The sequence below is a fragment of the Doryrhamphus excisus genome, linkage group LG1, assembly GCF_037039965.1.
Source record: "Doryrhamphus excisus strain RoL-2023G ecotype Guam linkage group LG1, RoL_Dexc_Guam_v1.1, whole genome shotgun sequence".
Lineage (NCBI taxonomy): Eukaryota > Metazoa > Chordata > Actinopteri > Syngnathiformes > Syngnathidae > Doryrhamphus > Doryrhamphus excisus.
In genome coordinates, this window is record NC_136357.1 from 22,157,891 (window position 1) to 22,172,423 (window position 14,533).

The 14,533-nt window shown below is 41.7% G+C and overlaps 1 protein-coding gene across 2 annotated transcripts in view; it reads right to left on the reverse strand.

The window, feature by feature from the left end:
• Nucleotides 1–14,533, reverse strand: part of gabra3 (gamma-aminobutyric acid type A receptor subunit alpha3) — a 115,399-nt gene that overhangs the window by 67,622 nt on the left and 33,244 nt on the right. For both annotated transcript variants that reach the window (XM_058076970.2, XM_058076969.2), the window contains exon 2: nucleotides 7,027–7,133. In XM_058076970.2, the coding sequence (XP_057932953.2) occupies nucleotides 7,027–7,112 (86 nt within the window). In that variant the 5' untranslated portion in view covers nucleotides 7,113–7,133. The remainder of the gene's footprint in view (nucleotides 1–7,026; nucleotides 7,134–14,533) is intronic.

Here is a 14,533-nt window from a genome sequence, read left to right on the forward strand (position 1 = left end):
ATCTCAACTATCTTGCAGATGCTATACTGCATTTTATCAGGAATGACTGAATAAATGATAGTGGTTTCGTGGTACACTGAAAATGTAGTATTCTGCTCACTAAGCAGTAATGACACAAAACATTGACAAACACAAACTGAAGTCATGAAGTCAGCCATGAAAAAAAAATATCCTCCCATTCTGTGTGGAAGTGGTACATTTTAGGCTTAACTTATTCACTGCCAAATACGCCTCGAGATGAGATGAGTTTAGAAGAAATACAAAGGCAGCTGGGATAGGCTCCTGGGGCCCTAATGAGGATAAGCAGCATAGAAGATGGATGCAATTTCAAGCTAACTGGTTAGCTCGCTCGCAGCGTAACTGTTGCAATGTGGTGCAAGCAACAAATAACAGTGTAAAGGTGACTATAGGGGTGTTATTTCATGTCCACGGGGCTCTAAAAATGTTAAAAACTGTATTTACAGGGACGGCTTTCTGCTGGTCTAAAACTGAGAGGGTCCCAGAAGGATGAGATGTTTCCAGCGGCCAAAGGTACAAGGTGGGTGTGTCCATGTTAAAGAACAGGGCAGGTATTGGTTGATTTCTAACACACGGCAACACGCTGCGTGCAACTTCCATCTTTATGCTCTTTTGCTGTGGTCCTCAACAACGTGGTGTCCACTGTGACCAGGCAGGGAAAATATTATCTGTGATCTGATAGCATAGCATTTTGCTGCTGCATTGGGCAAAAAGGAGGAAAAAATATTCACTTATGAGCTATGATTTTTGAACATTTGTTTTGTTTTCCTCCTCCCCCCATCCCAAGATTCAATCAGCAAAGTGGCTAGGCCATGAATACATTACCCTTCTCAAGACCTGTGACACATTAACCTTGACAGCGCTGCCGAAACACAATGTTATCTGTTGACCAGGTCACCTCCCCAAGTGATGCCCCTCACTGCCGCTTGGTGAATAATTCATGGGAGACAAGGGGAGAACAGCGGCCAGCGTATGGAGCCAATCCATAGTGAAAGTGTACACATTGCACTCCCATCCAGCTATTGATTAGGTGCCACATTAGCCGGCTACGTAGCCACACATTACAAACAAAACAGACAAGAAGATGGCCCCCGACTGGACTGTCCAGGGGAAGGCACAATTGGAAACAAGCAATCTTGTTTATTTATTTCTAATGCATAGGCTGTTGATTATTATAATGGATCAATCATGCCCAGTTTCTAGAGGCGGAATACTGATACGGTTCCATCAAAGAAAACTATTGGAGCAGTGAGGCCAATTCATTTGGGTGACATTCATTCATTTTCTACCGCTTATCCTCATGAGGGTCACGGGGGGTGCTGGAGCTTATCCCAGCTGTCTTTGGTCGCCAGCCAATCACAGGGCAAATATAGACAAACAACCATTCACACTCACATTCATACATGGACAATTTGGAGTGGCCAATTAACCTAGCATGTTTTTGGAATGTGGGAGGAAACCGGAGTACCCGGAGAAAACCCACGCATGCACGGGGAGAACATGTAGACTCCACACAGAGATGGCCCAGGGTGGAATTGAACACTGATCTCCTAGCTGTGAGGTCTGCGTGCAAACCACTCGACCGCCATGCAGCCCATTTGGGTGACATGAAAAGAACAATATAAGACCACAGAGCCACAATCAGCTTTTATTCCCAGGTATCTGGATGACATGCAGGTGAACCCACCCGTGTTTTATGTGCCGAACATGACTGACTGACAGGTGTGGTTTTTTTTTTTTACATTGCTTAACCAATCAGTAAATGGCACTGAATGTCTATGCTCAGTTTCGGTTGAAAGCAACAACAGAGAGCTGTCTGTCAGAGAGCAGCGTTTACACTTGTCCTGCAATTTGCCGTGGCAATACGTGTCATGTGAAGAGACCTGGGTTCAATCCCACCCTCGGCCATCTCTTTGTGGGGTTTGCATGTTCTCCCCGTGCATGCGTGGGTTTTCTCCGGGTACTCCGGTTTCCTCCCACATTCCAAAAACATGCTAGGTTAATTGGCCACTCCAAATTGTCCATAGGTATGAATGTGAGTGTGAATGGTTGTTTGTCTATATGTGCACTGTGATTGGCTGGCTGGCGACCAGTCCAGGGTGTACCCCGCCTCTCACCCAAAGACAGCTGGGATAGGCTCCAGCACCCCCCGCAACACTCGTGAGGCTAAGCGGTAGAAAATGAATGAATGAATGAATGAATACGTGTCATGTCTTTATTCAGGGCATGCCTGAATCCGTGAAGGGTAGTGTCTCGGGTTTTCTTTCCGTTTACACATAAATTACACCAGGAAGACGCAATTTGTGACCAAAAATGGTGCGCATTGGCACAAAATGACCATGCTCCCGCACAACTTATTTGTTATTACTTGTTTAATACGTGTGACACGCAATGTTCCCGCTTGGGTAAGCGCAGTCATTATTTGATCTTGCTATAAACAGAAAATCGTCGGACAAAAATTGAGAATTCCCCCTGACTTGCTGATTGATACGGTGCATTCACGAAAATGATGCGAGTAATAATTTGGGTTTTGATGTACTAGCAACAGTTGCCCATGTACACCAATGCATGGATGCAGCTATTGGAGCAGTTTTATCACAACAAGACAGCATTTTTTTCACTGAAATATCAGCAGTACTGAACAGCACCGAATACTTTCCGTGATCGTCACATAGCTTCACGTGATCCCCCTGTAGTTTACGAATGGATTTGACCAACCATGGACATCGGTCCATTCACCTTCCATGTCTGTTTGCCTTTTCCATACACTTCCTATCAACTCCTTCCCAGATATACTTGTGAAACAAACCATTTGGCGTGTCAGGTTCCTTTTTGAAATGTGCAGAATGCCAGTTCCCCCAAAGGGGATTTGTCAGTTACACGGTCATTCATCAGGAATGTCTCCTGCCTCAACTGTACGAAAGCCGATTTGGAGCCCGATGATAGAATCAGACGCCACCAGGGAGGTGGCAGCTCTCCGACAGGAAGCGCTGATGATACAGAGACATCCTGTGTGCTGATGTCCTAACATTTTGGAAGTCCCATAAGAATAACTATGAGTATTTCAAAGACAGTCGTCTCTCGCTATATTGCAGTTGGAATATCGCTCCCTCGCGAAAAATGAATTAATTTATACATGATGGCTGTTTCGTGTTTGACTATGGCATATTATTATTGGGTAAAAATATAGAAAGACATGTTATATGTAGTATTGTGGTGCTAGGCATTAGTAATGTTAGATGACATAACTTTTAACACTGCCGTGGCTGAGACAGATATGCTATTGCTGAGACGGACATGCCAGGGCTGGGAAGGACATGCCATGGCTGAGACAGACATGCCATGGCAGGGACGGACATGCCAGAGCTGGGAAGCACATGCCATGGCAGGGACGGACATGCCATGGCTGAGATTGAGTAGAAAAAAGGGTCTCCTCTCATTTTGTGTGGAAGTGGTAAATTGTACTTCTTTGTCCTTCCCTACTCTGTTTGAAAATGTATTAAATTTAGGTATTAGATTTATTAAAATGACAGCTGTTTTTTCCATTTCTGATGTTTTTTTTTAATTATTTAAACTCTTGTAATTAAGGCTTTATTCCAACAATATTTTCATCCATTCATTCATTTTCTGCCGCTTTTTCCTCACGAGGGTCGCGGGGGGTGTCTTCGGGCGAGAGGCAGGGTACACCCTGGACTGGTCGCCAGCCAATCACAGGGCACATATAGACAAACAACCATTCACACTCACATTCATACCTTCATACCTAATTTGGAGTCACCAATTAACCTAGCATGTTTTTGGAATGTGGGAGGAAACCGGAGTACCCGGAGAAAACCCACGCATGCACGGGGAGAACATGCAAACTCCACACAGAGATGGCCGAGGGTGAAGGGTGGAATTGAACCCTGGTCTCCTAGCTGTGAGGTCTGCGTGCTGACCACTCGACCGCCGTGCCACCCCAACAATATTTTGACTTTATTTATGTAGCAACGTGGATAAATGTGACATACATTAGGTAACATAAAAACTTCTTCTGCAACCTCATTTTCCAAAAATGACGACTTTATTAGTTGTTTTGTTTGCTTTTTTATTGAATAAAATAAATAAATAAAATAAAATAATAAATAAAAAAATATTTAACGTTATTTATCCTCTATGACATTATTTATCCCCTATGACTTTTTCTCGCTAAATGTTTGTTTTGTTAATATTTTGACTCAATTCCTTTAAAATCATTGCTGATTTTTCCACTTTTCCGTCCTTTTTTGGTTATTCCCATTAAATTCTATTTTTAGATTTTGCCATGGGCCAAAACAAGACAAAAACAGCCGTGGGCTGCAAATGGCCCATGGGCTGTAAGTTGGACACCCGTGAGTTATTTATATTATATTATATATCATGACTTCACTCATTCCTTCATTTTCTTCTACTTGTGTTCAGGGTCACCGGCAAGCTGGAGCCTACCCCAGCTGATGAAAAATCGGTAGCCCATTATTTTCTCATACGTGTGCACAGCAGTCTAAGAGCAGCTTTGACCCCATGCAGGTTATCCTCCTGCGCCTTATCTATAATGGAAATGGTGAGTGACTGGCGCCTTTTCCTGCGACTATATTTCCATCTGATAGACGTAATTACAAACACAGTGGGCTCCTAATGACCGTGGAGAACCAAGGTGCACCATGACAAAGCAAACTGGGCTAATCCTGCTCACATTTTCCCCAGCCTGCTTTCTTCTTCCTGGTTTGGTCAGCTTTTGCATCAGTGTGCAAAATGTTAAAGCGATTTACGCACAGCCGCTTCCCCCTGCTGTAACGTCCGGCCTTATCGACAATGCTAACGTGGCAACCGCTACGCATTCTCTTTCCGTGGAATTACAAGGGGCATGATTAGAATGACGCCTGGACACGGGGGGGCATTCTTTTTAGCTGACTCCTGACACACGCGTTGGAGAATGTGCACAAGAAGCAGGAGAGGAAATGCTGCGAGCGGACAATAGCAGCGGTGGCGTGCTGCACCATGCAAATTAAGTCAGCAGTCGGTGAAACGTCGATCTGCGTACAGGAGCGCACAATTTAGATGCGAGGACACGCTCGCCTCGTTTTAACACAAGGTGTTCCATTTTAGTCCTCAATTCAATTCAAAATCTTTTTAGTAAAATAAAGCAAACCCGGTTAGCATCATTAATCTGTTTCAAAACGTACGCTAACCAAATCAATTTCTCTCCTTAGAAATCATGTAAATCAAATGAATCCTTCCCAGAAAGTCAAATGTTTTAGTTTGAATAATTGTAGTTTTGATAGAGAGGCAATGGACATGGGAGAATTATGAAGGGGGAAATAAATCCAAAGATCAACACGGACGCCACCTTCATGTTTTGCCATGAGTTATTTCTTGATTTCAGTGGTGCTTCTCCCCTCACGGCTCTGCTTTGTTTATTGATTACGGCTGCAAAAAGAGAGTGGGTGGTCCACTCAGAACTGTAGCAGAACCGTTTGTAGATTATGGCGATGTGGAGATGTTGAGAGAGTCAGCCATCACCGTGCAGATTGTGGCACTTTGTCACCAGGGACTCCTTGCAGATGGCGTCTTCTGGTTATTGGGTGTCAGGCGGCATCAGTAAGGGCCCTAATTTGAGTCGAGTATGGGCCTGTCTTCACTGACAAGCTCATTGGCTCCTTGTGGGGGGGCTGGGTTGTGGGGAAGGATCTACCACTTGGCTTTTTTTTCCTCTCAAGATCTTGTAAGAAACGTAGAATGTTGCCTTGTCCTGTCCTGTCCAGTCCTGACACCATTTTGTTTTAATAGAACTCGGCCTGGCAAAAGCGGACTCCCCCAACCCTATACGCATGCGTTCCACTCATCCTGGTTTTTATCGTTTGTGTTTTAGTCTTGGATGAGCTGTGAGAGACACCCTTATTTATTTATATATATATATATATATATATATATATATATATATACTATATGGGCGGCACGGCAGTCGAGTGGTTAGCGTGCAGACCTCACAGCTAGGAGACCAGGTGTGTGGAGTTTGCATGTTCTCCCCGTGCATGCGTGGGTTTTCTCCGGGTACTCCGGTTTCCTCCCACATTCCAAAAACATGCTAGGTTAATTGGCCACTCCAAATTGTCCATAGGTATGAATGTGAGTGTGAATGGTTGTTTGTCTATATGTGCCCTGTGATTGGCTGGCCACCAGTCCAGGGTGTACTCCTCCTCTTGCCCGAAGACAGCTGGGATAGGCTCCAGCACCCCCGCGACCCTCGTGAGGAAAAAGCAGTAGAAAATGAATGAATGAATGAATGAATATATATGTGCGTGTGTATATATGTGTATATATATGTAAGTATATAAATAGATATTGTAAGTGTATATGTGAGAAACATTAATGTAACGTAGTATGCATGTCTGAAATAAATTAAGAAGAAATATGACATGTTCCTCCTTGTTTAGACGTCCTCCATATGCTCGACCCTTGATTCAAATAGTGTCTGGGCATGTGAGAGATAACTTTAGCCTCTCATTTAAACCCCCCCACATACATATGTCCCTTCTATACAGTAACGTGGATGTCAAAGTTGGACCTGAAGCCCTCTGTTCAGCTTGTATTGATTGTCGGCTAGCGTGCAAGTCTTATTAAATGGGACCTCTCATTATTCTGAAAGAACTTGTCTCGTCTCTCATCTATCACAGTACGACATGAAGGCCACATTTGAGCACACATTTTGACTTCAAACTTAAAACGGTGATCAGCTGTTGGAGTTCAAATGCGCTTTTCGATAAATTGCTGACTCTTTCTTCTTTGTGCTTTTTGATCCTTACGTGGGAGTACTTCTAACTTTCCCAGAGTTTTATCCTTCCATCGGGAGTGGAGTTGCTGGACCACGTCTACTGCGGCAGCCAGCGTGATTAATGAGGCATGATTCCAAACACCTCGCGGAAACAACGTCTGAGCGGGAGGAATGAAGACGGCAAATCGCAGAGAAAAGACTGAAAGCGGATGATCTACCTGGCTTGAGGAAGGAGGCTGAGGTGTAGAAGGAAGATCCACAAGGCCAAGTGCAGGGGTTCAGGTTTCCTAAATGCAGCAGCCATATCACCTGAGAGCAGATGTCCCTGAAGGAAACAGAACAACATGAATTTCTCCAAATCATATCAATATATTCAAACTTTTAACATATCGACAAAGTAGTTCCCATGTTTTCAGCGCTAGAACTGCAAATTTGACATAAAGAGAACATACTGTGAATGCGATATATTTTTTTTTAACTCAGATAAAAAATACGCTGACGTCTGCTATTTTACAAACACGCTTCACCGCCTGCGTTTTTTCGTCACTGCGGGGCAACACGCACACGGTGTCACGGTATACTTCCTCAGTTAATTAAAACATAACCAAGACACGTACGGCTTCTTCGCTGCGTGTCACGGCGCATGTGGCAGCCAATCACCTTGTGAGGGGGTGAGGGAGCACTCCAAGGGTGCTGCTGCCTCTGTTCGCCATGTCGGTAGACAATCCTTGTCTGGATATAATTACTTTGCACTATAAATATTGTCTGGTACGCTGTTGCCCGGGGGACTCAGTCCCCTTTAATTATTGAACTATGTCTACTTCAAGGAAACGGATCATTTGGAGTGTTTGGCAGATATTATCGCATTATTGTCTGAAAGTATGGTTATCTCTCACCATTTTGCAGCTTCACTCTATCATGGTTTTCCAAATATTTACGAATAAATCATTTTGTTTTATGGTGGAATACGGCTCAATATTAGTCATAAAAAATGTCTATTTAAGCAAATGTTACATATTTTTTGCCTAAATTAAGCATAACAATGGCTAAATGAATAAATACAAATATAAGACATTCAGTCAGTGTGAATGGCTGTTTGTCTATATGTGCCCTGTGATTGGCTCGTGACCAATCTCACCCAAAGACAGCTGGGATAGGCTCCAGCATCCCCCACGACCCTCCTGAGGATAAGCGTTGGAAAATGAATGAATGAATATAAGACATTCAAAGATGTTGTGGTGATGTACTATTCCATATGAGCCACTAGGTGTCAGTAATGTTCTGTTAGACACACAAGCACCAGAATTCTTGTGCAAAAGAATTTTCTCTATGCTCTAACTACACAAAATTCTATTTATAGATAAGGGGACCTACTTCACGGAAATGTTTTGGTCTGGAACCAACGAACTGCAAAAAAATTAACTATTAAACTATTAAACTATTCTGTTCAACTTGCACATCACAAGTACATAAAACTAAAAGCCATTGTAGTTGAAGAAAAGTATGACATTTTTTTAAAACACAGTTTAAGTACCAACGGACTCGTCCAGGGCCAGTCCAGGGTGTACTCCTCCTCTTGCCCGAAGACAGCTGGGATAGGCTCCAGCACCCCCGCGACCCTCGTGAGGAAAAAGCAGTAGAAAATGAATGAATGAATGAATGAATATATATGTGCGTGTGTATATATGTGTATATATATGTAAGTATATAAATAGATATTGTAAGTGTATATGTGAGAAACATTAATGTAACGTAGTATGCATGTCTGAAATAAATTAAGAAGAAATATGACATGTTCCTCCTTGTTTAGACGTCCTGAAGAAAAGTACTTTTTGAAGAAAAGTATGACATTTTTTTAAAACACAGTTTAAGTACCAACGCGTTTCGGAAGGCTATGCGGTCGTTTCCCCGTCAAGATGATTCCCCGCCACCAGAAGTCGATTCCCCGGCAGGCACTGGTATCAGATAATATGTCAACAATACCCAAAACATACTTTAGCGCAGTCAAGTTACACTTGTGGCCTGCATGGCGGTCTAGTGGTTAGCGCGCAGACCTCACAGCTAGGAGACCAGGGTTCAATTCCACCCTCGGCCATTTCTGTGGGGAGTTGGCATGTGTGGGTTTTCTCCGGTTTCCTCCCACATTCCAAAAACATGCTAGGTTAATTGGCCACTCCAAATCACCCATAGGTATGAATGTGAGTGTGAATGGTTGTTTGTCTATATGTGCCCTGTGATTGGCTGGCCACCAGTCCAGGGTGTACCCCGCCTCTCGCTCGATGACAGCTGGGATAGGCTCCAGCACCCCCGTGACCCTTGTGAGGAAAAGCGGTAGAAAATGAATGAATGAATGAATACGTGTTATGTCTTTATTCAGGGCATGCCTGAATCTGTTTTGGCATTCTCCAAATTTTTTGTTGGTTGAGAACGTATTTGTGGTGACGATGAAGGGATAAGATCTCGACAATGAAAGGATGAGCTATATAGATATATATGATATATACGATATAGATATGATATATAGATAGTGGCCATTTTGGGATTGAAGGCATTCTATAATCTCCATTACCACGAGAAAAGAAGCCAAACGACCTCAGCAGAGCAGATGCACGGCCACTGAAGCGCACATGTGTGGCAGCTGTTTTGTACTTTAAAGACTTTTATTGTGCTTTTGTGAGATTGTGCCCCCCCCCCCTCCCCCCCCCCCAACCCCAACCCCTTACGGCCGGCACGGAGAGAAAGGATCAAACAGTCCCCTCAGGGGAATCAATGTTGTCTTTGTTACTGAAAGCACTCCTCCTCGCACGGGGAGTAAACAAATGATTGGACATATAGACAGAACGCTTTATTGCTTGTCTTACTAGCGTCCTTCGACATGGTTTCTGTTTGGACTCTTAAGAGGGACTTGCCTTGTTACAGTTCCGATTATGTCCACAATCACATGCTAATATATCTACCCGATGCTTTTTGCTGCAGAAAACTACGATACTATGTTTGTAAGTAACGTGCAAATACAGAATATGATCTCTCTGATGACAATTGTGGTATTTTTAGGAAGCATGTAATTCACTGTGCTACCTTCAATGACTGAATGAAAATTGGAAAAAGAATGCAATTGAAATTCTTGCCCTTTGCTGCAGTGCTTGATAAGTCTGACAGCCATGAGATGTTTTCGACGTGCTTCGGGGTCGCTCTGGTCCCCCCCCACACACAGTTTTGTACAGCAGCCTGCGATCTGCTTCGAAAAATAAACGGCGACAGTAATGCACTGTTCTGAGAAAGTGTGTCAGCCATGTTAACTTTACGCTTATCTGATCTCTCACTGGATATGCTAATGAGGATATAATCACACCCAGGTTAGTCTACATGCATTTGCATAAATCACTTGAGAAGTGACTTGCATAACGGAGAATGGTACTTGGTACGGCGCGTTTCTCCGCGGAGGAAAAACAAAGCTAATTTGGATTAGCACGCCTTCGTAAACACGCGCCCGGTGCATATGCCCCAATGTTGTTCCTGTACTATTCACAAGCTGAAAAACACACTTTCTCGCATGCCCGGATTAGGTTTTTTTTTTAATCACAAAACGTCCTTGTGAGCGGACTATTAGCTTGCTACTACAGCCAAACCTCAGTTAGCATACGCCCCGGTTAGCGAGTTTTTATTTTTTTTATTGGTATATATATATATATATATATATATAGTATATATTTAATTATCTCATTTATTTTTAATTATTTTTTATTATAATTAATTATTTTAGCATATGTTAGCATATGCCCCGGTTAGCAAGTTTTTTTTTATTATTTTTTTTTCCCAGCTTGCTATTACAGCCAAACTTCAGTTAGCATACGCCCCGGTTAGCGTGTTTTTCAGTTAACATACAACTTATGGCAACATTTTCAAAGTCTTTGTCAACAATCTCGTTTTCAATCGAGGTCAAAGTGACATTAAATGTTAGAGTCGGACCTTCTGGAAGGGATTAATGATGCTAACTGGTATCATGAGATGAGGTATATTTAAAAAATACATTCATGTATTCAGGCTAGACGAGAACCCCGAGGATGATGTGTGTAATGAAAATGCTCACGTGTGTGGGAGAGTGGATAATATATGTCAGGAAATTAAACAGCGGCCTTTTCTGTCTGACATTACAAGACAGGGAAATGACATCCATGAGCCCAGAGGGTATCCTTTACTTTTACCAGGGAACATAAAACCTTCAATAGATAATGATCCAGTATTAGCCTTAACAAAATGCAGAAAGGAAGGAGTCAAATTTATGTTTTTTTTACATTCCAATTAATTCAATTCCAGTCTAATTGGCTACATATACAATGTTGTTGACACCGTAATGGAGGTCATGTTTTCACCATCCCCTTTTACATTATTAATTTGTTTGGAGGAATAGACAAAATGTAAACAATTTCCACCAAATGTTGTAGTAGGATAAGCCCATTGTATTTGATGAGAGTTGTAGGAAGTACAGTGGACCCCCGTGTACTAAATAGCAGGACAAAGCACGCCATCTTGTACCCTTACTGTACAATGTATGCCAATAGAGGCAAATTTTGCCCTACATTTTTAACATTAACCAAAAAATATGAAACTCATTATTAAATAAAGAAATATAATTAAAAATTAATTACATACCTTAAAATACCTCACAGCACATTAATACCATGACAAAGCTAACTGTACTGTATTGTACGCTAACTGGAAAATTGCAAATTTGGCCATAGCCATAATGTGGCGTTAACCAAAAAACAGGCTATACTAACACCGGCTCCACTGTATTAGCAAGCTAATAGGCTAACAAGGACGTGTTGTGATTAAAAAAAAATCATTAAGAGCAAAAAGCACCATACTGTCCGCTAACCAAAAAAACATACGGCAAAATTTTGCCGGAAATTTGGAAATTAGCTTGCTCAATTCAAAAATTCTAAAAATACACGATTTGGTTAAAATTATATACAACCAAGTTTATGTTGAAAGTATTTCACAATACATTACCTGTTAATATTCAAAACACATTTTGTCACAGAGCTACGCCATATGATTTGCGAGGTTTTGGGAATTTGATCATTCCAATGGCAAGTTCCACCAGGAGATGTTTTTCCTTATCAGTTTGTGGGGTTAAGCTGTGGAATAGTCCGAATGCTAACCAAGGCGTATGCTAAACAAGGTTTAACTCTATTAGCAAGCTAATAAGATGCTAGCAAAGACAATAAAAATACATATGAACACGCTTTGACTCGCGCAGTTTATCAATAACACAGCAGGACGCAAAAAACAAAAAACAAAACCTATACGCAAACCCAGGCAAACCCACGAAAATGTTCAATATTAACAGAAAACCTTGCTAACCGGGGCGTATGCTAACCGAGATTCCACTACATAAGCCTTGGTGGGACCCACTGCTGTTTGAAAAAATAGTTTAATTGTTAAAAAAGGAAAGGAAACATGGCTTGTTAAAAAGACTAATGATGTGCTCAATAAACAAACATGGAAACTTTCAAATGTATAATAAGGAGGAGAAGTACCCAAGATCCTTATACTGCTGTTTTGATTCTCCAATTACAGTATATGAAATATCACAAAGAAAACTTGCTCAACAGCACTCTTACAAAGAAACACAAATCCTTTACATATGAATACGACGAACAGAAAGAGTGCCGCCGGCCTGCCGGGTACAATTGTTCAGCCGATCTACCAATACCTGCATGCAAATGAAGGGCTCAGTGGTTCCCGGGGCTTAGACTACGCTGAAAGCGGAGACGGAAGGAAAGAAAAAACACGCCGCTTTTGTTGGCAAATTAAAATAGCTTGCCTTTGGTGACAGCAGACCTCAAGCACATTTCACATTTGTAACATTTGCTTTCAAATCTCCTGTCATTTTCCACAGGGTAAAAAAGCCATATATGAGTAATGAGTAAAATAATCTCATTTGACTGAAATAAAAGGCTGAAAATGCCTTTTGATGAATTTTTTTATGGTTTCTGACTGGATGTGTTTGCAGAGCGATATGCGCATTAACGTCAAGTGATAAGAAATGGAAGTTATGACCTAAAGGAAATGGCTGCAGCTCAATCCCATTTCCTCCCTTCCCTCCTTGCTATTATTCTTCTTTGGACTCTTGCAGGCATCCGGGGGTCAGGGTGAAGTGTTCGCACTAAATGTCCCTCCAATTGGACGGTTTTAAGAGGCATACTATAAATGGACACCCAGTTTATTCTTTTTTAAACTAAGCAGGATAGGATTACCAACACCTTTTTGTGTTGTTTACATTGATATCGGGGCGGTTAGCATGTTAGCCACACAGTCCTGGGTTTGCATCTCTGCTTGGGCATCTCTGTGTGGAGTTTGCATGTTCTCCCTGTGCATGTGTGGGTTTTCTCCAGGTACTCCGGTTTCCTCCCACAATCCAAAAACATGCTAGCTTCATTGGTCACTCCAAATTGTCCATAGGTATGAATGTGAGTGGGAATGGTTGTTTGTCTATATATGCTGTGGAGACCAGTCCCGGGTGTACTCCGCCTTTTGGCCAAAGAAAGGCTCCAGCCTATGGCATAGGCTCCAGCATACCCGTGACCCTAGTGAAGATAAGTGGTATATAAAATGGATGGATGGATGTTGGTATTGTTAACAGCTGTCACAGAAGCAACATATTTGTGTCAAAGTGAAAGTTGTGCTTGAACTTCTTCACGAAGAGATGACTTTTTGTAGTCGGGAACTGATATTGTATAGAAAGGTAGAGACAAACTTTTGTTTTCTGATGCAAGACGAGAGTCTAATCGTTCTTGTAGGTTCCATGTGTAGAACGCAATATTCTTTGTGCCTTGCAAAATCAGTCAAAATGGCCGACACTGAAGTGGGTCTGACAGGTGGCTGGGATTGAATGAGAATGAAATAATACCCACTGTATTAGCAAGCATACTGTCCGCTAACCAAGAAAACATATGTAAACCAAGGCAAAATTTTGCCGTAAATTTGGTGGGTTAGCAATTATTAACTTGCTCAATTCAAAAATTCTAAAAATACACGATTTGGTAAAATTATATACAGCCAAGTTTATGTTTTTTTTATGTTTATGTTGAAAGTATTTCACAATACATTCCCTGTTAATATTCCAAACACATTTTCTCACAGAGCTACGCCATTTGATTTGCGAGGTTTTGGGAATTTGATCATTCTAATGGAAAATTCCACCAGAAGATGTTTTTCCTTATCAGTTTGTGGGGTTAAGCTGTGGAATAGTCCGAATGCTAACAAAGGCGTATGCTAAAGAAGGTTTAACTCTATTAGCAAGCTAATAAGATTTTAGCAAAGACAATAAAAGGAAAGGAACCCGCTTTGACTCGCGCAGTTTATCAATAACACAGCAGGACGCAAAAAAACCCAAAACCTATACGCAAATCCAGGCATAATGTTCAATGTTAACAGAAAACCATGCTAACCGGGGCGTATGCTAACTGAGATTCCACTGCATAGGCCTCGGTGGGACCCACTGCTGTTGGCTGAAATAGTTTAATTGTTAAAAAAAAGGAAACATGGCTTGTTAAAAAGACTAATAATGTGCTCAATAAACAAACATGGAAACTTTCAAATGTATAATAAGGAGAAGTACCCAAATTTGCCATAAATTTGGTGGGTTAGCAATTATTAGTTCGCTCAATTAAAAAATTCTAAAAATACATGATTTGGTAAAATTATATACAGCCAGGT